The sequence below is a fragment of the Sinohyriopsis cumingii genome, chromosome 10 (genome assembly GCF_028554795.1).
Source record: "Sinohyriopsis cumingii isolate HCF-2022 chromosome 10, ASM2855479v2, whole genome shotgun sequence".
NCBI lineage: Eukaryota > Metazoa > Mollusca > Bivalvia > Unionida > Unionidae > Sinohyriopsis > Sinohyriopsis cumingii.
In genome coordinates, this window is record NC_142970.1 from 74,181,320 (window position 1) to 74,207,260 (window position 25,941).

Genomic DNA, 25,941 nt, shown 5'->3' on the forward strand with positions numbered 1-25,941 from the left:
ATTTACGCTTCCTTGTTGCTAAGAGATTTGGTGCTTGATAGTTATATTTGAAACATTTATTAAACATATCACAAACTTCTATTTATTTTTAAAACTATACTCTATATGAAAATAAAATGTAAAAAATACTAGTAATAAATTTCAATATTTAAAATTTTGACTGATTAAGATATTGGATGTGAGTAAAATATTCACAGTTTATAAATAACCGAGGAATGAGCATAAACCAATCAAAAACTCATTCGGAATTCATTCAACGTGCACGAGCACCTGTTCTCGCCGAAAAAAGTATTTATTTAGGCATTATGGGATTGCGGACTACATTCAAGATTTACTTACCTCCTAAATTGAAACACTTCAACAACGAGCAAAACAACACACCTCCGAAATTGAAGATTTGACAACGAACGTGCTCCAGTTGGCATGGGCAGTTGGACGCTTTGCATAAACACTTGATAACATTTTTCTTTTCTCGAAGAACTAAGTTAGTTTATAAAAAGAGATATATTAGATTGGCATCAGCAAGTCATGAAAAGAAACAAAATAATGGGGTCAAACGTTTGGAACTAACTTGTTACACATGACATACAGACGTGAGGTCGGCGTAAGGATAATAACCCCTAATTTTTTGTGTTATAAATGACCAAATAGCAGAGGCGCTTATGTAAACCAGCATCAGTTTTATTAGTACCCATGACTTTAAAAGCTGCAGAAATAAAAGATGGTTCGATACGAAACTCTGAAGAAGATTGCAATTTACGGAGCTTTTGTTTCAGTCGGTGGAGCCATGTACTTTCATGAGAAGATTCAAGGTGAACTTTTCATGTCCTCAACCGTAATAGGGCATTGTCGCAACTTTCTCCCCGAATACGGGGACAGTTAACCCCAGACCAGATTTGGATCATACAAACATACGGAAGTACCGCTTTAATGAAAGAACATTGAATTGTTGTATCTGAGTTAAATCTCAAACCAGTCAACCAACTTATTTTCATTTTAACTTTTGAAACAGTTTAAAGTATTTAATTTAAATCATATATTAAATCCATGAAATATTTATTTTTTAATATATAATTTTGTACATTAATACAACATTAATATTACATGTACAGTATACTAACACTACCTTGTAACCGATGACCGCAAAGTTATTTAAAGTCAGCATTCTATATTTTGTTCTTGAATTGCATGAAATTCAAGAAATTGAAAAATGGCATTAAAAGTGCTGGCGTTGGTCAAACGTGTTTTGCCAATTCATGGTCAGGTGATCTCATTATTATTGCTTACAGTTAAATGAAGGACTTAATGACCAAGCAGAGTAAAAAACAAAGTGTAAGTTAGAATGGTATCCAGTGTAAACTCAGGAAGTGCCAATGTAAACATACTGTTGATGGCACTGTAAAAGACTATGCTGAGAATCAGACCTCCACCAGTTAGCTACTGATTGAAGTTACGTGCATGCATTTATAAACCATACTAGTTTCTCCATGGCTGTATTATGTAAATAAAATTATTTTTTAATAAAAATATGCTATTGTTTTATCTTTGCTTTTGTACATTATCCGATTTCAGTAATAGTATGCATAGCTAAATAGTACATTATGAAATCAGCTAACAAAAATCCTGGTGCTCAATGATTTTATTTATAGATTTATTAAGTATCAAAAAATATTCTACATAATCTATTTTTTAAAAAGGCATTAACTTTCTCAAACAAGTCTACCAGTATATCAACAAAAAAAGTAACCCAAAACTTAAGCATTCTGAGACCAATATATATCGACAAAAACATAAACTGCTTTGATTTTCATTCATTTGATAACACCATTATCACACATGCAGTCTGGGTTCTATTTCCTTAAATACATATTTGAACTGTTCAACGTTCCTGAAAAATAATGAGAAATATAATATTTTAAACATTTATAAATGTCACATTTAAATCTTGGATAAAACTTTATATTTCACATGGTCCGAATCAGTCCAGACTTTGGTGTGCATCAGCCCATAATTTAGGCCAAATAAGTCTGGTCCAAATCTACCTGTTGGCCAAAGGTCAGAAGTTATTTGGAGTAAACTGTCCATAATTACAAAGAACTTAGACAGTTATGTGTATAAATGGCATTATATGTACACTTTATTTTGCTGTAAATTTAAATCAAGTCGTGCCTTTTTCATTGCTGAAATAATTTTTATGAAAAAAAGAGTATGAAAGAACAACCAATTGAGCATAATGTATTTTTACCCCCAAATTACAGCTAACATTACACAAAGGGAGATCATTCATATAAAGTGTAAATTAATTGTCCAGATGTTGCCAATGAATCAGATTAGGTTTATGATGGAATAAAAGATTGAGATCTAGAAATATTAATGAGGTGTTCTTCCTTCTCATTGGCTGAACTTGTCACCATGCTACTGCCTATTTACCAGCGAAATTGATGATTTATTGTGATCGTCAGCACATGTTGGTATTGCTTGCCATAACAGTTTCGCCTGTAGAGCATTTGTTTTTAATTTAAATATCCCTACTTGATGATAGATATGATGCAATCTCTAACCATAATGTGCAATTCTACTTCCAGAAACTGAATGCAAACAACAGATTGATTATACTCATCCCCTGTCATGTATGAAACTAGAGATAGGTCATGAAGCATTTATGAAACGATTTGGTTGTTAGTCTTTCTGCTTTAAATGTATCTCTACTTGGTGGTTTAAATATGTCATACAGCAATGTAGGCAAGTTTGGTAGACATGAAAAATTGGAATTTTGCTACAAAATGAAGCTTGCTTTAGCCTTTGTATTCATTGCAAGAAAAACAAATTACTCTGTATTAAAACCAATTTTTGTGATGCCATGTTGGCACTGCCATAATGGCAAATCTATATTTTTGACAAAGTACTGTTCTTCATATTTACTACTATGCCTTATTGTTTTCATTGCCCCATGTGGACCATTCTGGTGGGACCATCCACCTCAGATGTGGGAGGTCGCAGGTTGAAACCCAAGCCGGGCCATACCAAAGACTTATAAAAATGGTACTAACAGCTGCCTCGCTTGGTGCTCAGCATTAAGAGGTTAGTGCACTGTGACTCAGTGGGACATCATGCTGTATGTCTCTGGCATTATACCCTGGTGCTCAGAACACATCACTGTAAACCGCCACCCTGCTGACATTGTAGTAGTGGTATGACTGAAATTTGTTTAAAGCTATATAAGTCATTTAAATCACGCATTCATTGCCCCATGTGAGACCTGAACATGTGACAGAAACTTAAGAGTTGATGAATGCTTATTTTGTCATTTTCGTGATGCTGTTTAAAGACCATTACTGAAATAATTCACAATTTTGCAAAGCATGGGTAATTTCAAGGAAAAATATAAACTCAAGTTTTGAATCGCAATAACTGGTACCTTTACTTTCTTTCTGGTGCAGAATATGTCATTTTTGACAAAGATTTGTGAAGAAAACATGCCAAGACAAAAATAAATAAAAATAAAATAAGTTTTTCTCCTGGTGATAAAGAAGGCTCCTTGTCGATAGAGACTGTCAGGGTTCCAGCACAGGTCTGGAATTATGTAGAATGTCTAAAATTTGATAAATGCTTTTCCTAGTCTTGAAAATGTCTGGAAAAATTGAAAACAGACCAAAAAGACTTTTAAAAGCCTTAAATTTTTATTTTTTATTTATTCCATCTTAGTTGGAATTTGGTAACAAGAGTGCTTTTTGTGTTTTGGAGAGCTTTTAGCATATGGACTTCTGAGTTTTTAGGTAGGTCTGGGAATTTTTAAGTTTTTGGTCTGGACAAGGTTGGAATATTTTGTTTAAGTTGTGGCTGTGTTATTGATTCACTTTTGAGCTAACTTCGTAAAACGACTGAAATATTCAAGATATCCAATGTTTTATTACGAGAAAGACTTTTGCATGTAAATCAAGTTCAGTGCTGTTACAAATAGTTCTGAATCAAATGCAATGTAATTTTTTTATTATTTTGTTTTAAAATACTGTCTTCTCTCTCTAAATAAAAGAAAGGGAAGTAATCCATGATATTTTTTCTAATGGTTGTTGTTGTTGTTGTTTTACAGTTTAACGCCATTTTCAGCACATGATAGGCTATATATGGCAGCCAGTATTAATGGTGGAGAAAGAACCCGGGAAAACCCCGGAAAGAACCACCGACCCACAAGAAGCTACTCACATAGGCCGAATCTGAGACTCAAACCCACACAGACATGTGAGATGGCTGTGGTCCGTAATGGAGAGCGCTTTAGACCACTCGGCCACCCGTGGCCCCCATTGACTAATGGTAATTAATGGGTTACATCACTGTTTCATATGATACAGAGCTTGTCCAAAATTGATGACTATCAAGAATTTTCAGGACATTAAATGACCACGGCCTTTAAGTGCAAGATTCCTACTAATGATTGTAGTATATAACTTTTTTTCATTTACCTATACAGCACAGTCAGTACTTTTAAAGTAATCAGTTTTCTTTGAAGTTTCTGCAAAACTTTTTATTCTGGGTACATTTTTTAAACAAAATAGCTGTTGTTCGGTCAATTGTAGTGGTTAACTGCTCCTTTTTTTAAAAGTTGGTCAGTTGTAGTTTGGCCAGTGGCATGAATATTTGAGTGCATTACAGCATACAGTACTCAGTATTTGAGTGCATTACAGCTTACAGTACTCAGTATTTGAGTGCATTACAGCTTACAGTACTCAGTATTTGAGTGCATTAGAACATACAGTACTTAGTACACGTATTTGAGTGCATGACAGCTTACAGTACTCAGTATTTGAGTGCATTAGAACGTACAGTGCTCAGGCCAGATGTCAGCAGATTATGATATAGTGATGCCAGGGTGAAATGATTAAATCTTTGCATCAATGCATATATACTTCAGCTGAAACAATACATATATTGATACAAGAAACAGAGAATCAATACAAAACAATAGTTATCGAATGCATCTATTTTAGTCTTCAGCAGTCATGAATAATTATTAGTTTTCTTATTATTTTCTAAAATTATAATCCATCTGAAACAGCATTTGCGGTCACAGGCACTGATTTTTACTTTAGTAAAAATGAAAAAGATTATTTTAGAATACCCACTCGCCATCTACAAAGTGACATGGTTCATAATCAGCACCCCCCCCATGCTAATTATCTTAACCCACACGTATGTGCAGCATATACTATACATTCCAAATGTGTTCCACACGTTGAATGAAGTACTTTACTCATCATTTAATAACCACTTTTATACGAAGTTTCTATTGTGAATTGTATCTTGACTCCTTTGGTTGATTTGAAAACTACACTACCAACGTGTTGCATGTTGAAATATGTTACACTGAATTCTTACTTGTTGTTATTGCTTGTTCTGCTTCAGATTAAACAATAACCACCAATCAGAAATCAATGTAGCTTATTCTCTGCATGACAAACAGGAAGTATTGGCAGAGCAACAGAGACTCCATGCAAAAATCATTAGATATGTCAAGTACATAAGCGGAGATGTTGTCAGGGTGTGCCATTGCATGAATTGTGCAAAGTTTGTACAAATTTGTGCACCTGGAGAACATTGAAACATTAGAACTCCCACATATTTGTTGAAAGTCCCATATATGAAAATGTGCTCAGTGAAGAATACAGTTTTTTATTTAACCTTTCTTGTTGAGACATCTATTTTTCGGGTAGCAACTGTTCCACATCTGGGTTTTTCAAGTACGATATGAATGGTTTTGAAACTAAATTTGATTAGAATAATGTGCCTAGGAATAAAACTTATGGCATAGAAGTTTGAACCATTCATGAAGGAAGGTTACAAATGCATGTTTTAAACACAGGCTACCTAGAAAACCCAAAATGTCTGATTTTCTGTGTGGTTCATTACGATTTCATTCAGCAAATACTGGCTGATGATAGTGATGATGACAGTAATTTTGACAGTTATGAAGTATATCAGATTATTGGAGCTGAGAAAGCATTAATGGAGACACCAGTGAGTGATTTTAAGCCCGAAAAGGTATTAAATATGAGTCAGATTTACTTGGTGGATGGACAAAAAAATCAACGGCATGACCCTTTCAGTGATATTTTGAAATTAAATGTACAAAGTGCAGAATACTGAGCCTAATTAAAATACAGACAATTTAAAAGTACAATGCAATTTTCATTTTTTAATTAATCAGATTCACCCTGCGGTTCATATGCAACAAAACCATATACATGTATCCATATCAGAGTCAAGATAAATTGAATAAAATGAAAGTTAATAAATGCAATTAAGAAGTAAGTATATTTATTTTAATAGCTCTGTCTGCACAAGCATTGATGGACTAAATACCCTTATACAGCATTATGGAACAGATAAGAAATTTGGCATAGTAGTCAGTAAACTACTGATTTAACAAAGGAAGTTTATATTAGTGAAAAATTCGATTTTGGAGTGGATGTATCCAAAAGATAATATCGGTTATCTTTGGAAAATTGTACAATACAGTCACAAAGATCAGTTTTTCTTTGCATGAGGAAATTGGATTCTTCGGTTTTGAAGATAACATAATATTTTCGAAGTGTAACTGAGACATGAAATTGGTAATAATATGTTTTCAAATCATTCATGTTGTACAAACAGTGGATAAAACTCACAGCAACCAACAGGTAGCCTGTTTGAAAGTATTGTTGATATTTCTCATCAATGAAAATTGCTTATAAATATATGATTTGATAACTATATATCTATCTGTAGTCTGCATACTGAAAATACAACCAAGAATGTCAACATACATGAAAGGGCACCACCTACCTTCCAAAGATGGAAAGACCATCAAGTTTATATTTGTATCGCTATATATATTTAAAGACCTAATAATGTTTCCTACCTGAAATATTCTCAGCATGTTTTTTATTTTTTAATGTTTTTCTAATTTCATATTGTTTGTTTTTGTAATAATATTATTATGTTTTTTATCTTATAGGTGTTGTCTAATATTGTAAAGTGCTTAGAGCTTCTAAAGATTAGGCGCTATACAAAGTCATCATTATTATTATTATTATTATTATATCATATCACATGCTGCATATCGTGAATCATATCAATACACATCACAGGTATATTATTTCACCCCTGCAGTGCACTATTACGATGGTTTGTCAATATGAACAAAGGATTTATTTATATAACAATATTTATATTCCATTGTATTTTATATCCAAGTTTATGGCATCCTATCATCATACCTTTGGATTTCTCCACTCCAAACTCCAAATAGTATATACAAATTTAAACAGGCAACGATGTCTTCACAAAAAAACAAAATCACCAGATGGTATTTTTTTTTTGCCAATAAAGAAAGAAAATGCAATTTGCAACATTGTCAAAGCCCAACGCAATACCTGAATAAACTTTTTACACATCATTTTTCATACTTTTAAGAAGAAGAAGAAAAAGCTTTTCAGGTATGAGAAAAATACATGTATACAATATTTCAGAAGACAAGCCACCATAGTCTTATATTAAAATTCATATGCGATCTATTCCAAAAATGATGAACTTTGAATACATTATTTTTCATACTTTTCAGAAGAAAAAATATTTTTTCATGTACATGTACAAGACAAAGATTTGTGTATCAACATTTTGGAGCCATACCACAATTGTGTTATATCTGAAATCATGCTATATAGCATACTATAGCGGGATCACACTGTAACTGTAAGTACAAGGGATACACTGACTGTCAAGCCAGCTGTAACCTAGCCACAGGAGGTTTGTAAGTAGGCTCCAGATTTAAATTTGTTTTGATGCATTTTGCCAATATGAAGGTGACTATGGTATAAAAGATAATAATAGAACTACAATTGTTTTTTTGAAAAATCACCACCCACAAGATCAGCTCTAGTGGCCTAGTGGTTAAAATGTCTGCCTCGGATGCGGGAGATTATGGGTTTGAACCCCAGATGAGTCATACCAAAGACTTACAAAAATGGTACTAACAGCTGTCTTGTTAGGTGCTCAGCATTAAGAGGTTATTGTAAGAACTAGTTGGCCTGGTGTCAGGATAATGTATCTGGGTGGGACATCATGCTACATACTACTTGTCAGCAGCATGATGCCCCAGTGCTAGACATCACTATAGACTGCCACACTGCAGAAATCGTAGCAATATGACATATATTGTTAAAGCTTGGTTAAAAATCCAAATCACGCACACACAGCACCCACAAGTGGCTTTATCATCAGTTATTTACATAATAATTACAGTTGATCAATACTGTACATACTTGCTCAGCAAACAATTCAGTTTATAAAAATATTCTCATATCATTCCCAAAAGTTGGTTTGTCAGAGATTGGTTTGATCATGGGTGAAAATATATCATAGATTGCTTAGATGGATGCTGCCAAATTTAAGGTGACTAGTTGATAATTTTTAAATATGTGGGTAAAATTAAGTGATCTCAAATCATGCAGTTTTGAATAAATCATTACAAAAATATTAGCTTTCATCATTGTTGATGTAGTTGAAGAGATGAGCCAGCTTATGTATGTCTGTTTGTCTGCTGTCATAGCTATATTTGCATTCTAAGTCCTAACCCTAAGTACTAAAAAAATTTTTAATTAATTTTCCAACAAATTAGTTCTTCATGTAGAGTAATAATCTTCTTCATGTAAAGTAATAATCTTCTTCATATAAAGTAACACTCTTCTTACTTTTTAAAAAGCTTATGGTATATTGTGACACCCTTCATCCATCTATCGATCTTTCCATTAAGACATTGCTTTCTAAGCCACTAGTCATAAGTTCATGAATCTTTGTCAGTATTATATATTGACACTATAGTCGACATCTATTGTTGGCTTCCATGCATGGAGTGAACATCTAGTAGAGGGGTATTGTTGTTGACTTCCATGCATGGAGTAAACATCTAGTAGAGGGGTATTGTTGTTGACTTCCATGCATGGAGTGAACATCTAGTAGAGGGGTATTGTTGTTGACTTCCATGCAGGGTCCATTGTAGGATGTGGGATTACTGGATATATGTTCATTGCTAGATAAAAATATAGGGCAAAATAAACAACAGAATGCACAAATATTGCATCATATTTATAAGCCCCACCTTGATTTATTTTCTTAAGTTTCTCCTATATTGAAATTTTTCCTCATGCTTTACCAGATGGGGAAGGGAAACAAGGCAGTTTTAAAACAAATGTATTATTCATGAATAAACGGTACCCGTATGTGTAAAATTTTTGCAATATGGCCACTGGGATAGGGGTGGGGGGACAAGATAGTGGGTTGAAATATGCAGTGAAAAGCGTAGGATTTGCAGTGACAAGCAATCGCCATTTGACTAACTTTCATTATTAATTTCAGGTAACTTTACTAAGGCTGAGTACTACAAAAAGTCCATGCAACTCCTGCGGATGTATAAACCTGCAATAGAAGCACTGGGAGAACCCATTAATTCAAAGAGACTCGACCTTGGAGATGCCAGCAAGAATTCTGTGGATGGATACAAAGCCCATGTACAGTATTTTATATCCGTACCAAGCTTTTATGTTTAGATTCCTTATGCTCAGTTTTCTTTATAATCTGTTGAGCATGTGTTTAGTGGATGGCATGACATCTTTCTGATATCAAGGGAGATAATGTGGCATAGAGGATTTTGGTTAATATTTTTTTTGTATTTTAGTCTTGCAGGTAATATACAGAAAAGGAACATGATAGCATGGTTTATTAGCAAGATTGCTTTCTGCAGAAGCCTTGCCTTGCCTTTGAAAAATGAGACAAATAGTTGTCCCTCACCATAAACCTTGTCTGTATTCATGTATAATGATAATAATAACAATAATAATAATAATGTCTTTGTTTAAAGAGGATAGCTCAACTAATCTCCCTTGAGGCCCTCTAAAAAAATCAGGCAAGTTTTTCTTTCATGAAAAGAACTATTTACAAATAAACACATCTACAAATGCACACTAGAATACATAATGAATGTAGGAGGATTTAACTGCATATATAAATATTTGTTTCATAACCGTTTCACTTATAGCACAGGTATTCACGGGTTTGATTAGACATCAGTAGCTGGTGATATTGTTCTACTTGTCAGTACAGGAATCACTACCTGCAATCTACACTTCCAGAATTTTGAAAACGTTTGTTTTATGAGTTTTTTATTTCATTACTCTAATCCATCAGAGACCTTGAATCCAGTTAAGGTACACATCTTCCATTCGATACACATCTGTATAAACCCTGAAGACTCTTGCCTTATCTGATTAGCATCATCTTTTATTCGATACACATCTGTATAAACCTTGAGGACTCTTGCCTTATCTGATTAGCATCATCTTCTATTCGATACACATCTGTATAAACCTTGAGGACTCTTCCCTTATCTGATTAGCATCATCTTCTATTCGATACACATCTGTATAAACCCTGAAGACTCTTGCCTTTTCTGATTAGCGTCATTGAAAGTTCATGCCTAATGTAAATATCAGTCATTGTTGGAAAGAACCATGAATGTTTATCACTTTCCTTTCACACAAAGTGAATCACAATCAAGAATGGTGATCATATGATAATGATGAAGGGTGGAAGGTGCATGCTTGAATTTTGGCTAAATACAAATATCTAAACAACTTGTGACAGATTAAATAGAAACAGTTAAATTTCTGTTCTCCATATTACACTGGTTACCTATAATTAGCATCACTTGTCCTGCATGAATAATAATGAGATGTTCTTGCTTTTGAAAATGTTATCATTGCTTCTTCTGAATTGATGGTCACATGAATATGGGGGTTTAATAAAAACTTCTTATGAGATCTAGTTGGCTCTGAATGAAAATCAATCCAATCTGGCATCCAGTATGGCAGCTATAACAGTTATCTTGGAAATCATATTATTGCTTCTTCTAAATAAAAGGTCATATAATATTTAGTTGGTCTAAAATAAAAAAAGCTTCACTCAGACATCCAGTGTGGCAAATGCACAGCCATCTTGAAAATTTTGTTATCACTACTCCTTCAGAAAGGATGGTCATATTGGTGTGTCACAGGGTTTTCTCTAACAAAAATGTTATCATCAAAATGACCACAACATCAGCCATCCAATATGGCAACTGCACAGCCATCTTGAAAATCTTATTTTTGCTATTCCAGAAGAATTTGAAGTCATGGGAACCAGACGATTTCTCATGGTGTCTAGTTGGCCTTGAAGAAAAATTATGCCATGTAATATGCAATATGGCTCCCACAGTGACCTTGTTGAAAATCATTTTTGCTGCTCGTTCTAGAAGGAAAGTCATGTTAACATTGGGCTTTTCACCAGAAGATTTTGTACAATGTTTAGTTGGTTCTAGATTAAAATGTTCTGTCAATCCAGTAAGGCCACCATGGCAGCCATTATGAAAATCTTGTTGTCACTACTCCACAATGAAAACTCATAATAAGACTTGTTTTCACCAAAAGACTATTTATGATTTCTTATTGACACTAAATGAAAATGGTGCCAATCTCAACTCAGATATAACATATCGATAATCTCGCTAATCATCCAGATTGAACGGTTATATCAACAAAGGGTTTTCTCCAAATCATGTCAAGTTTGTCCTAAATGAGAATCCTGCAAATCCTATACAGCTGTTGATTTGAAAAATATGTTGCTCAAGCGTATAGTAAGAGTACAAGATGTCCGCTATTGCTTAACTGGCTTGAAGCAGCTGTTCTGTTTTTGTGCTGTTTTTCATGATATATGTGCTTGTTGCCTGTCTTCGTCTACGTTATTGTGATCATCATGCATTGGCTGTTCAGTTTGTATGTGTTTCATCATCTTGTATTGGAAACAAGAACAATTAGATGTTTTCTCAGCTGTCTTGCTCCACTGCTACAACTTCCTTTGTTGTTGAACAAACCGCCATCACATGATACTCACCAGTCAATCTATTTATGATATGATGGACCCTCATTAATTGCTTTAAATGACCACTCCTTGGCTCTCCACACTACATTGTGCTCTAGACTAAACGAACAGGGACTACATAAATGTAAACAAAAGCAAAAAAAGAAACGTTTCTAAGGTGGCCGCCGTAGAACAGGACGAAGAATTTCAGTTATCTCCCTTATGCCCTTTCCGGCTCAACAATTTAAAAGTTTGACCGTTAATTTAGATAGCCTAGATAACCCTATTAAATTGTCAACCTTTGTGTCAGCTATCCAAGAGATACCTCTGCGTATTGCATTATTCAATGCCCAATCAGTAGGAACATTGGAAAAGCACACAGAAATAGTTCATTTGATCAACAATCAGAATATCGACGTCTTTTTCCTGACAAAAACATTGCTAAAAACATCAGGCAATGAGCCCAACTGTGCAGATCTAACACCCACCGGTTACTCCATCAAGTCGTTCCCCTGCCATTCTCATGGAGGTGGAATTGCTGTCATCACAAAGAACTTCATGATCAAACGTCTTAACCAAAACCACAACTTTAAATTTCTACCACACATCGTTTGAACTAGTCCAAACCACACTTAATGGAACAAAGGTCAGTCCATTTTTTCTGCCTATACCGCTCTCCTCCTAGTAGAAAAAACAAGCTGGCTGACTCTCTCTTATTGGAGCAGTTTCCGAATCTCCTGGACTATGGAAATTCGATAGGTGGCAACCTGATTATTCTTGGAGATTTCAACTTTTCACATTGACTGACCTGGAAACCCAAACGCATCAAAACTCATAGATTCCATTAATGTTTTCGACCTCAAAGAGTCAGTTAACCAACCCACCCATAAACATGGTCACATTGTAGACTGGATTCTTCATAGACCTGATGATAATATTCTACATTCCTCCTGGTATCCCACAAACTTGCATCAGTTCACCTCTGCATTATATGTCATCTTGACGTATCAGTCCCTAAACCTCCACCTTTATTTGCTACTAAGAGAAACCTCCGTATGTTAAATAGAACCAAACTAATTCAAGACATCCAAGCAAACCTAACAACTTGCCTACCTCCTACAGCAGAACAACTCGATAACTGTCTGCGTTCATTGCTCAACAAACATGCCCCAGCCACCAAGTGCAGAGTATCAATTCAAAAGTGTTCTCCATGGTATAGCAGTGTTAGGGACCAGCTTCGCACTGCTAAAAGAGACTGCCAAAAAGCTGAGAGGCTTTGGCTTTCCACCAGACTCACTATTCATAAGCAAATCTATGAAGCCGCTAAGAAGAATATCACATAGTCCATGCAGCAAAATCAGCCCACTACACTACTAAGATCATGGAAAGTTCCAGCTGCAAAGAGATCTTCAGGATTACTAACAAGCTAATGTCAAGGAACAAATGTACACCACTTTCAACTACCTTCACTCTAGTCGACTTTCCGGACCTGTTTGCAAATTTCATCAGTGACAAAGTACAAACCATTAGAGATAAGCTTGACACCACAATTTCAGTTGACTAGTCATCACCATACAGTTGGGATACAGAATTTCAGCAGCAACCATTAGCAGCATTTGAAATTGTCAGTATTGCCTTCTCTAACTGATGTTATTAATACCTCTCTCTCATCCGGGGAATTCCCATGATTTTTCAAAATTGCCATTCATATAAAAAATCTTGGAAAAGGTTGTTCTATCCCAACATGTATCTCATCTGAGTTCAAACAGTCTTTTTAGCAATGTACACTTTGCATATCACCCTTGCCACAGCCTGAAACTACTCTTCTAAAAGGAGTTAATGACATTCTCTCCGCGTTGGATAGCGGAAAGATTACAGTCCTCACCCTCCTTGATTTATCTGCAGCATTTGACACAACAGACCATGATATATTACTTCACCGTCTCCAGCATATATTTGGCATTCATGATACAGCCTTACTGTGGTTCAAGTCCTATTTGGTCAACAGGACACAAATTGTACCTGCAAATGGAATACACTCCAGCCCAGTTGATCTATGTTGTGGTGTTCCACAGAGGTCTGTTCTTGGACCTGTTCTCTTTATTATATACACTCAGTCGCTCTCAAGTGTCATAGATCATCATCCAGTGCCTCACCAATTGTACGCTGATGACACCCAAATATACAAATCTAGCCACCCAACTGAAGTTGATGCTACCATCCAAGGTGTAGAGAGGTGCATTTCTGATGTGAAAACATGGATGACATGTAACAAGCTAAGATGAATGATGATAAAACTGAGGCTTCATTCGCAGATATCTTTCAGTTGATGCCACTAAAACACTTGTACGTTCATTAGTACTTTCAAGACTTGACTATTGTAACTCAATTCTGTCTGGGTTCATTTAAATAACTACTTCAGAAAGTTCAAAACACAGCTGCTCGGATCATACTTAGAGTACCACGATCAGAGTACACCTCCCCGCTGCTTTTGTACCCTACACTGGCTATCCATTCGATCCAGAATCAAACACAAAATTTGTTCTCTGTGCTATGTTAAACTGATGGACTCCAGTCCAGCATACCTATCTGACCTCACCCATGTGTACACACCAGCAAGATACTTACACTCCTCTTCTGACAATCATATATTCATTATTCCCACTATGAAAACAAAGTTATATGGACAACGTTCTTTTGCATACCAGGGCCCAGCAGCGTGGAATGAATTGCCCACTGAACTTAGACACAAAGACAAAGTGATCCCATTCAAGGGTGCTCTTAAAACTCACTTATTTCGACTGCAAGAGCAAACTTAAAGACCTAATAATGTTCCCTACCTTAAATATTTACAGCATGTTTTTATGTTTTCTAATTTCATGGTGTTTGTTTTTGTTGTTGTTGTTGTAGGGTTTAGTGCCATTTTTCAGCACATGATAGGCTATACATGGCGGCCAGTATTAATGGTGGAGGAAGAACCCGGAAAGAACCTTCGACCCTTGAGAAAAGCTACTGGCAAGCTTTTTCACATAACCACATTGGCCAAATCCGAGACTCAAACCCACGCAGACTGAGGTGAGATGGCAGTGATCTGTAACTGAAAGCGCTTTAGACCTCTCGGCCACTAGGGGCCCATGTTTGTTTTTGGTAGTCATATCATTATATATGTTTTTTATGTTATAGGTGTGGTCTAATGTTGTAAAGTGCTTAGAGCTTCTAAAGATTAGGCACTATACAAAGTCATTATTATTATTATTATTATTATTATTATTAAAGTATAGCAGTTATAACATTGTGTCAAAATAAAAGTTATAGAATATGACATTGTTGGGCAAGTGAGTTTTTTGTCAAGGCAATTTTTTTTTTAAGACACTTACCATGGGCATCTATCTTTGAGTGCTGCAGACTAAATTCATGTCACAATATATTCTCTTAAAATGATTATTACATCACTTGCTTTTATTGTGTTGCTATATCTTTACTTGGCACTAGTCCCCAGTCCAAAGTCATTATTCTTTCTTGGTGTTTTGAGCATCCGCTTTGGATGTGGGAGGTTGCGGGTTTGAACCTGGGCCTGAGTCATATCAAAGACTTGCAAAAATGGTACTTGCAGCTGCCTCATTAGACACTCAGCATTAAGAGGTCAGTGTTAGGACTGGTCAACCAGGTGTCAGGATAATGTGACTGGGTGGGACATCATGCTACATGTCTGGGGCATGATGCATTGCCTCAATATTAGACATCACTAAACTGCCACACTGCATAAATCAGAGTGAGATAACTGAAAATTATTAAAGCTATGTTAAAAATTGAAATCACACACACACACACACACACACACACTCACATTATTCCCTCCTTCCGATGGTATTTGGAAGTCTAGAATTTTAAAAAAACATGACCTCAGCCTGATACTTTGTCAATTTCCGATCATACGAATATTGTCCTTCTTTTCCTTGGACTCCATGTGTCTCATGGTCACTCAAATTTAAATCATTTAACTTGTCTGTTGCAGTTTGTTGTTGTTGTTGTTGTGGGGTTTGATGCCAATTTTCAGCACACGATAGGCTATACATGACAGCCAGTATTAATGGTGGAGGAAGAACCACCGACTCACAAGAAGCTACTGGCAAGCTTTCTCACATACCCACATTGGCTGAATCCTAGACTCGTTGCAATTTGTACTGTCCTTGCTTCATTTTCCTGTATCGGTCCATACATGTTTAATTTGTGTGTTTTCAATAACTCTAGCAAAGTGGTGCTTCTGTGGTTTTGCATCCCTTTATTAGTAATAAGTGGTTAGGTAAGTATTCTTACTCAATTATTGCTCCAGGCATGGTGTTATTTCTTCTATTTCCTTTCTGCATTCAGTAATACCTCCAGTTCATGGTGTTATTTCTTCTATTTCCTTTCTGCATTCAGTAATACCTCCAGTTCATGGTGTTATTTCTTCTATTTCCTTTCTGCATTCAGTAATACCTCCAGTTCATGGTGTTATTTCTTCTATTTCCTTTCTGCATTCAGTAATACCTCCAGGCATGGTGTTATTTCTTCTATTTCCTTTCTGCATTCAGTAATACCTCCAGTTCATGGTGTTATTTCTCCTATTTCCTTTCTGCATTCAGTAATACCTCCAGGCATGGTGTTATTTCTTCTATTTCCTTTCTGCATTCAGTAATACCTCCAGGCATGGTGTTATTTCTTCTATTTCCTTTCTGCATTCAGTAATACCTCCAGCTCATGGTGTTATTTCTTCTATTTCCTTTCTGCATTCAGTAATACCTCCAGGCATGGTGTTATTTCTTCTATTTCCTTTCTGCATTCAGTAATACCTCCAGGCATGGTGTTATTTTTTCTATTTCCTTTCTGCATTTAGTAAAACCTTCAGGCCTGAGTAACTGTGGTCATGCAAATGGCCTGACAAGGTATGGGAACTTAAAGGAAAGTCACCATACCTATAGGCCAGATTCAAGGGATCTGCTTTGTCCTTCTCATTACTGGACCACCCTCTCCATTCTCAATATTGATTGATGTCCAAAACCCTTGGGATCATCAGACCCACAAAGTCTTTCGATTTTAGACCTAGACATAATGGGGGAGGAGGGGGCAATGTTTGCCATACCCTCAACTAATTTTTCAATTTCTGCTAGTTCTTATTTAAACCCCTGGGTATTGTCCTGGATTTGATTTCAATGTTAAAATTTTGTTTTATCATTGCTAACTATTTGTTGTGTCTGTCTGTCTGTCCATCCAGTCCAGCACAGTCTTATTTAGTAATGGATTGCCTGAAACTTGGTAACTATTATCTAATTATCTTACTTCAGTTGGATTTGCTCCCCCTTAAACAGTATTATCAGTATTATTATTTGCAGTATTCAGGTTTGTTAATAAGTTGAGTTCTTTGCATATTAATGAGATGTCTTGCATCTGATTTACTGAGCTTATAACATCTTTATATCTGGGGTCTATATTTCTCCTCCAGTTTCTATAAAACTTGGGAAATTGGTTTATATAATCATGATCTTAGATGACTTCTGTTATGAACAAGAGACTGTGCATATTAATTATGACATTATCTTTTGAGACATTTTGTATCATTTTGTACTTTAGACATGACATTATCTTTAGAAACATTTTGTCATCTTGTACCATAGACATGACATTATCTTTAGAAACATTTTTTATCATTTTGTACCATAGACATGACATTATCTTTAGAAACATTTTGTGTCATTTTGTACCATAGACATGACATTATCTTTAGAAACATTTTGTATCATTTTGTACCACAGACATGACATTATCTTTAGAAACATTTTGTGTCATTTTGTACCATAGACATGACATTAAGCTTCTCCTCCATGGGAAAACACAATTCTGTATTTAGTACATCATACGATGCCTTGCCAGTAAACTTAGGCTTGCAGATAGAGTGCCTACTGGAACAAATATAATTTATTTAAAACTTATAGCATCCTGTAGTTATGGACAACTGCATACTATCCTAAAATAAATCCCTGCATTTTCCAATCAGAACACAAGAATTTATCATGTGGTATACTAAATCATCATAATGCAGTTCACATGTGGGACACAGTAACCTGAAATTTAAATTCAGACTTAAAAATCTCCAAAATTCAAAACGACTCTAAACATACTTGGAGTCTTCAAAGATCTTTGAAATTTGGCTTATATGTTAAAATACTTTTAATAAGTTAACAACCTGATTTGTATGATTCAGTCCTCAGAGAATTTGTTAAGATAAAAAATTTAAAATTTCAGCATCTGTTAAATTTTTATGCTCACTCTGTTACATAACCACAGGGACTGCAGTCATAAAAATGCATGGAAAGTAAACTGCAGCTCTAAACACCAGAAGTGAAAATAAAATGCAATTAAAATTTAAAATTTCAATTTTGTTGAAATTTCTGATGGATTTAGACATACAGACAATTGGATAATCTTGATATGTTCATAATCCCAACCTCTCTTTGAGTGAAGTTATTGAAAATCAAAATGTGTAAATATGATATTCAGATTTTATGCTCAGACAGATGGCCATTGTTGTAAAGAACCTATTCTAAAATTTTCTCATAAACATACAACAACAAAATAAGCGTGCTAGTGAGAAATACTTAAAGATATTTGATTCATTTATGGAAAGAGCTTCAGGTAGTTTTTTTTTCCAGCTGACAATCCCAGTTAAAGGACCGAAAGGTTCAGGAATACTGCAGACTTGGTGCAGTAGAGAAAAATTAGGAGAGAGGTAATCCACCCAGCCTTCTAGCTGTCTTGCTTTGTTATTTTCTATTATTCTATCTGTCTCTTAGTGTCAGCACAAAATGGTTGAAATGGGAGTAAAAATATTCTAATAAAGTTATAGTTTTAATCCACTTACATATTTATCATAAAAATAAAATCATCAAGATGGATGAATATAAGTACATCAAGTCATCAAATGAACACGGCAACAAATTGACATGTCATCAGATGGGCATGTCATCAAACGGGCATGGCGGTAAATGGGCATGTCATCAGTCAGGTATGGCAGTAAATTGGCATGTCATCAATCGGGTATGGCAGTTAATGGGCATGGCAATAATTTGGCACGTCATCAAATGGGCATGGCAATAAATGGGCATGTCATCAGTCGGGTATGGCAGTTAATGGGCATGGCAGTAAATTGGCACATCATCAAATGGGCGTGGCAATAAATGGGCTTGTCATCAAATGGTCACAGCAGTATATTGCATTTTCTGAGCATAAAACTCAAAATGTTTAGCCTTTGAAAAGTTAAATCTATACAATTTAAAAGTATAAAATTTTAAATCACAAATGGCAGTATTTCAAACTCACATTTTTGTGTTCAGTTACTTTGATGAAAGTTTTAAATATTGTTTGTACTTCAATTTCAAATAAAGCAAACTTTCTTTTCTTGTTCAGCAGTGAAACTATTGACCCTAAGAATGAAATAAAAATTGTAATTATTAATTTTTACTTAATTTGTTCCTTTAAAAAATAAACATATATTCGAAGGTGGAATTGATCACTATGGGAAGGATTTTTTCAGATGCAGAAGACAAATTCAGAATACTAAGGATAGAAGAATAAAAATTAAAACAGAAACTGTTCTATGGAATTTTCCCAAGTTTGACAGGATTATGGTATACAGAATTTTCCCAAATTTGACAGGATTATGGTACCTGGAGCTTTAAATTTACATATTAGATATGGCCAGCATTGCTAAAAACAAAATTCCTTAAATGACTTTTAAATTGCTAAAAAAAAAATGACCAAATTTGAAATATACTGTTATGAAGAGCTTTTAGGTTTGTTCATATGATGCCAATCTGCCTTCAAATATGACTTTTGTTACTAAAAATGGAAAAACCTTTTATTACTATTTAAAATAACTGCATAACACAATTCAACCAAATTTTGGCAGAAATATTACATGAGAGTAGTCTCAGGGCCACTTTGACCTCTTGCTCTTCTTTCTTTTTTTTCAGCTGGGTTGTTGATAGGTTAGATCTGGAATTGAAAGCTGATGGAAGAAAATGGACATTTTACCAAACGACAGCAAAAGACAATAGCACTATAGTGGAGACTCCGAAACTTGAAAACAGTTGAGAAAGGGTGAAAGAATATTAAATTACACAGATTCAACAAGAAGATTGTCTTCCTTGGTTTAGATGGACAATACGCTATATCAAATGATAAATGCCAGTAGATGTTGACATTATGGAGATAGTGACACGTATTCATCTTAATTCAGATAATAATTCATGCCATATATACAAAGTTTGATTTATGTGGGCTAGATAAATTTATTGTTATGTAGCACATTTATGTGGGCTAGATAAATTTATTGTTATGTAGCACATTTATGTGGGCTAGATAAATTTATTGTTATGTAGCACATTTATGTGGGCTAGATAAATTTATTGTTATGTAGCACATTTATGTGGGCTAGATAAATATATTGTTATTTAGCACATTTGTGATGGTAAGTAATTTAGAACCGGCTCATAATATGAATATAAAATGTGATAGGAAAATAAACCCCAAAACAACAGGACTTTCTTGGCATCTTGGACTAGTTGTGTGTAATCATATTTTTTTCTTCTCGCCTATATAAATGTATTGTCGTTCATGTGCTCAATTCATCTAGTACTTGCTTTAATATATCATAAAATGGAAGTGATTAATTGCATGTCATAAAGATTTTAACTCATTGAATTAGGGATGTAGCATTTGTGATTAATGTCAGTGGTCTTTATGGTGATACTATATATTTTATCAACATTCCCATATAGTAATACACATGAAAAAACATGGAAACTTAATGCAGTAATTTGGTTTGAAAATTATTGACACAGTCAGATGCATTAAATACAGTGGTCTTCATTATAAAGTCTGTCAATTTACTGCTGTCTTTTTAGCTGTACTTGTCTAAAACCAGAAGATCCTATGGGATAGTCTTTTTAGCTGTACTGGTCTAAAACCAGAAGCGCTTATGGGATGGTCTTTTTAGCTGTACTGATCTAAAACCAGAAGATCTTATGGGATGGTCTTTTTAGCTGTACTGGTCTAAAACCAGAATCACTTGTGGGATGGTCCTTTTAGCTGTACTGGTCTAAGAGCAGAAGAACATATGGTATGGTCTTTTTAGCTTTACTGGTCTAAAACCAGAAGATCCTTTGGGATGGTCTTTTTAGCTGTACTGGTCTCAAACCAGAAGATCTTATGGGATGGTCTTTTTAGCTGTACTGGTCTAAGAGCAGAAGATTCTATGAGATGGTCTTTTTAGCTGTACTAGTCTAAAACCAGATCTTAATGGGATGGTCTTTTTAGCTGTACTGGTCTAAAACCAGAAGATCCTATTGGATGGTCTTATTTGCTGTACTGGTCTAAAATCAGAAGATCCTATGGGATGGTCTTTTTAGCTGTACTGGTCTAAGAGCAGAAGAACATATGGGATGGTCTTTTTAGCTGTACTGATCTAAGAGCACCAGATCTTATGGGATGGTCTTTTTAGCTGTACTGGTCTAAAACCAGAAGATCCTATTGGATGGTCTTATTAGCTGTACTGGTCTAAAACCAGAAGATCCTATTGGATGGTCTTATTTGCTGTACTGGTCTAAAATCAGAAGATCCTATGGGATGGTCTTTTTAGCTGTACTGGTCTAAGAGCAGAAGATCCTGTGGGATGGTCTTTTTAGCTGTACTTGTCTAAGAGCAGAAGAACATATGGGATGGTCTTTAATCCATTGTCTGTTGTCTATCAATCAGTTTGTTATCACTACTCATCCTAAACTACATGGACATTTGAAAGTCTTGTTATTCCTACCTCTTCTGAATGGATGGTCACATCTGTATGCAATTTTCACCAAAAGACTTCTTTGATGTCTAGTTAGTCCTAAATGAAAATGGTGCTTATCTGATGTCCAGCAAGGCCACCGTCTTAAAAATCTTTTTATTGCTACTCCTCCTGGATGGAAACTCCTACTGACATGGAATTTTCTCAGGAAGACTTTGTATGATGTCTAGTTGGTCCTGAATGAAAATGGTGCTGATTTTATATCTAATATTGCCACCAGTGGCCATTTTGGAAATTTTGTTATTACTACTTCACCAGAATGGATGGTCATATAAGCATTGGGTTTTCAATGGATGTCAGGTTGATTCTGAATGACAGTGGTTGCCAATCTGATGTTCAATAGTGCCACATATAGGGGTCATCTGAAAATTATGGTTATCACTGCTTCTCCTGAATCAAGAGTGTGTGTGTGTGAATAGGATTTTTACGTAGCATTAACAGTTTTTCAGTCATATTGCTACAATGTCTGCAGTGTGGCAGTTTATAGTGATGTCTAGCACTGGGGCATCATGCCGCAGACATATAGCAGTGACCCAGTCACATTATCCTGACACAAGGCAGACCAGTCCTAACACTAACCTCTTAATGCTGAGCGCCTAGCAAGGCAGCTGTTAGTACCATTTTTGTAAGTTTTGTTATGACTCAGTTCTACTTAACACATTAACCCCTGGAGCTTTTTTGTCATTTTTGCCTGAAAATCGAATTAGAAACACATTTTGAAAGCTATTTCTGAATAGACTTGAAAACACCAAATCCCCGGTCATCTTTCAATAACATACTGCATAGTTGTGTTAGAAACATTGTTTTTCATTGGCTGTTTGTCTCGCACATGAGCAGAAGGGTAAAAGTTGGAGTTCTTTTTTATTTGTATTTTTTATTAAAAAAATTGTGCTAAACGGAGCCAATTTTTTTTGTATGGATACCACTCTTTATTCCAAATGCCCATCTTATCCTACTTTTTGCAAAGGCTCTTATGTCTGTTTGCAGTTCATACCAGTTTGCTTTAGATCTGAGACCAAAAAGTCTAAAATCCGCAGTTTTTTATCTGTATTTTGTAGTGCAACTAGATATTCCAGATTATTTTGGTATCATTGTAGAGCTACATCTGTCTACCTTTATATAATACCACCCACTTTAGTGTATCATGCATGACCATGATGCTACAGAGCTCGTCAGTAGGCTACTACCATCTGCCCTGTTAAGTCGTCACTAGGAGTTAATGTGTTAAGATACAGTTTTTACCATAATAGAACACTGTATTTATTGTGATAATTATTGTTCTACTTAAGATGCACTTTGTACCATAATGGAACACTATTTATTGTGGTAATTATTGTTCTACTTAAGATACAGTTTTTACCATAATAGAACACTCTATTTATTGTGGTAATTATGGTTCTTCTTAAGATACAATTTTTACCATTAATAGAACACTGTATTGTGGTAATTATAGTTCTACTTAAGATACAGTTTTTACCATAATAGAACACTGTATTTATTGTAGGTAATTATAGTTCTACTTAAGATGCAATTTTTACCATAATAGAACAGTTTATTTATTGTGGCAATCATAGTTGTACTTAAGATGCAATTTTTACCATAATAGAACACTGTATTTATTGTTGTAATCATAGTTGTACTTAAGATAAAAAATTTACCATAATAGAACACTGTATTTAATGTGGTAATTAAAGTTCTACATAAGATACAGTTTTTACCATAATAGAATTAACTCCCTTTTTTATGCTTTAGTCTATGTAGAATACACGGTACTAATTTTATGGAAGAACTGTGAACCAGTCTAGAAATGGATGAACTTATAATAGAATATATACAGGTTTGGTGGTCCATAATTGGTTAATAATGAAAATTTAAACTTTTAGTAAAATATCTTTTGAGAGCTTATCCTAAATGTAATTTTAAAAAATATGGACAAAATTCTGTTGATGCAGTTTTAGTATTTTTACAGGCTTGACATAGGAGTACTCATTAATGAAAGTAGCCCCTAATTCATTTGGTGCAGAATCAATAACATGTATTTGATGCACATGTATATAAACAAAATGCCATGGCTCATGTCGTGTTCTCCACACATAAGTTTGCACCAAGGTTAGTTGTGCATGGAGAATTATAGGTCTCATCACAGCACCCAGAAATTTTAAGTTATTGAATTTTGAATATGATAGTGTTTTCATGTTTACTATTGGAGTTGAATTAGTACCATGAGTCCTGTATTTGCACCATATTATATACATAAGTTATCAAGGGAGTGCACCCTGTTATACAAGTTATCAAGCAATTGCACCGTGTTATACAAGTTATCAAGGGAGTGCATGATGTTGCACCATGAATTCTCAAGGGAGTGCACCCTTTTATACATGAATTATAAAGGTTTTATTTTTTGTTTTTGTAGTAGTAGGATTTAACGCCATTTTTTCAGCACACGATAGGCTATATATGGTAGCCAGTATTAATGGTGGAGGAAGAACCCAGAAAACCCCTGGAAAGAACCACCGACCGAATTATCAAGATAGAGGTGCACTTGTGTTTATGAGCCATAAAATACCAAATGAAGGAATGCACATTAAATTTATCAGACTTGTTAATAATTTAAAATTGTTTGCAGAAAATTAAATTTATTCACCAAATTTCATATTAAATGAGCAACATTCTCTATCCGCACACGAAGAACCCAGTTAGACATAAGTGGGTGATATAAAAAGCAATATATCCTGCTGTAACAAAGCCAGTTTTTTATATCCCCTTATATAGCTATAATTATAAAACACTCCATATGAATTAGCAAGCTGTTGAATTGATGAACATATATATTTATGTACAGAATAAGTAAGATTGACAATTTAAATAAAAGTATAAGTTTTTGATGCGAAGTTGTTTTTATTATCCTACCGTAAGACCAAGTATATTATGTCATGATTGTATTGCTCTTACTAAATTTGTTTCTTCACAATCACTGTATTCTTAACCACCTACAGTTGCCAAACTTTACGGATTGCTTGCAATGGGGACAAGGGAGAACCCTTTTGATTTCAGAGTCAAAAAACGAAGATGAAGTTAACTGTTACTGAAAGAAGAAGAATGGTTGCTGCACAGTAACATTAGTTCAGCATCATATATCTTCATATATCTAGTCTGTACTAACTGGAGAGCTTGGAAATGGAATAGAGAAGAATCCTCTAGATTTTGGCTCCATTAAGTCAAAGGTCATGGTCCCTGTGACTGAAAGAAATATAGTTTCCAAAGAATAATATTAGTTCTATATCAAAGATCTGGACCAACCGGTAAAAGGCCAAGGTCATTATGACAGAAAGAAGAAAAATGGCTTCTGCACAATACTATTTTTTACATCACAGAACTTTGTGGGTGGCTTGCACTTTATGTGCTTAGAAGCCCATCAGTGATGTGGTCAGAAGGTTGAAGGTTACTGACAGAAAGAAGAAAGATGGTTTCAGCACCAAAATTTTCTCCAGTGTTTGTGGATGACTTGCATGTAAGAAAAAAACCTATTGTATTGAAGGTCAACGGTCAAGCTTATTATTTCTTAAAGAAAAATGTTTTTTCCCCAAAATAATTCTTATTCTAAATCAGGAACCATGACCAAACAATTTGGAAGACTTCAAGTTAAGATAAAACATTGTGGTTCCAAAGGTGAAGGTCATCATGGCTTAAAGTAAGGTGGGCTTTGCAGAATAACATTTGTTTTAGAGCAAGTTCTTCACCAATGTTTTTTGATGATTTGCACCTTGAAACAGAGATTCTGTGGTCTGAAGGTCAGATTTCACAATTATGGTACATCTAAGAAGAAATTAATGGTTTCTGCATTGTACGTTTGGAAAGTCTTTCAGACTGAGTGGTCGATAATTTCCAGTCAAACATGCCCTATAAGTACTTGCATCATGTTTATTGACCATGGAGAAGGAATATAATATGCCTCTCAGAATATTTATGTTGGCTTTAGTTCAGACCTAGAGTGTCTGTCATTTGTCTATGTATAAAAAACTTTGATTGGATGTATGCAAAGACTGTTTAACTGGTTGAAATCACTTTTGTTTATATACATCTTTGTTGGATTTTAATAGGTACAGAAAAGCAACTGGCAACAGTATACTGTGATA

General features: G+C 34.8%; 1 protein-coding gene across 2 annotated transcripts; it reads left to right on the forward strand.

Annotated features, from left to right (window-relative positions):
* Positions 1-397: 397 nt before the first annotated feature.
* LOC149790394 (cytochrome c oxidase assembly factor 1 homolog) lies at positions 398-24,690 on the forward strand. 2 transcript variants are annotated; one of them, XM_089972444.1, is made up of 5 exons: positions 398-3,081; positions 4,091-4,311; positions 9,391-9,542; positions 18,615-18,691; positions 19,935-24,690. In XM_089972444.1, exons 2-5 carry the CDS (start codon positions 4,125-4,127, stop codon positions 20,053-20,055), a joined length of 537 nt encoding a protein of 178 aa, XP_089828570.1. In that variant the 5' UTR covers positions 398-3,081; positions 4,091-4,124; the 3' UTR covers positions 20,056-24,690. The 2 variants fall into 2 exon arrangements, with proteins under 2 accessions (XP_089828570.1, XP_089828572.1); XM_089972446.1 differs by lacking the exon at positions 4,091-4,311 and having other exon boundaries at positions 398-812.
* Positions 24,691-25,941: the final 1,251 nt, after the last annotated feature.

Excerpts from the sequence above, each read along its gene's own strand:
- LOC149790394 (XM_089972444.1), top strand. The coding sequence starts at position 4,125 with ATGGCAGCCAGTATTAATGGTGGAGAAAGAACCCGGGAAAACCCCGGA. Across the intron at positions 9,543-18,614 it reads TGGATGGATACAAAGCCCAT|CTGACAATCCCAGTTAAAGG; the intron begins GTACAGTATTTT and ends TTTTTTTTCCAG. Across the intron at positions 18,692-19,934 it reads AGAGAAAAATTAGGAGAGAG|CTGGGTTGTTGATAGGTTAG; the intron begins GTAATCCACCCA and ends CTTTTTTTTCAG.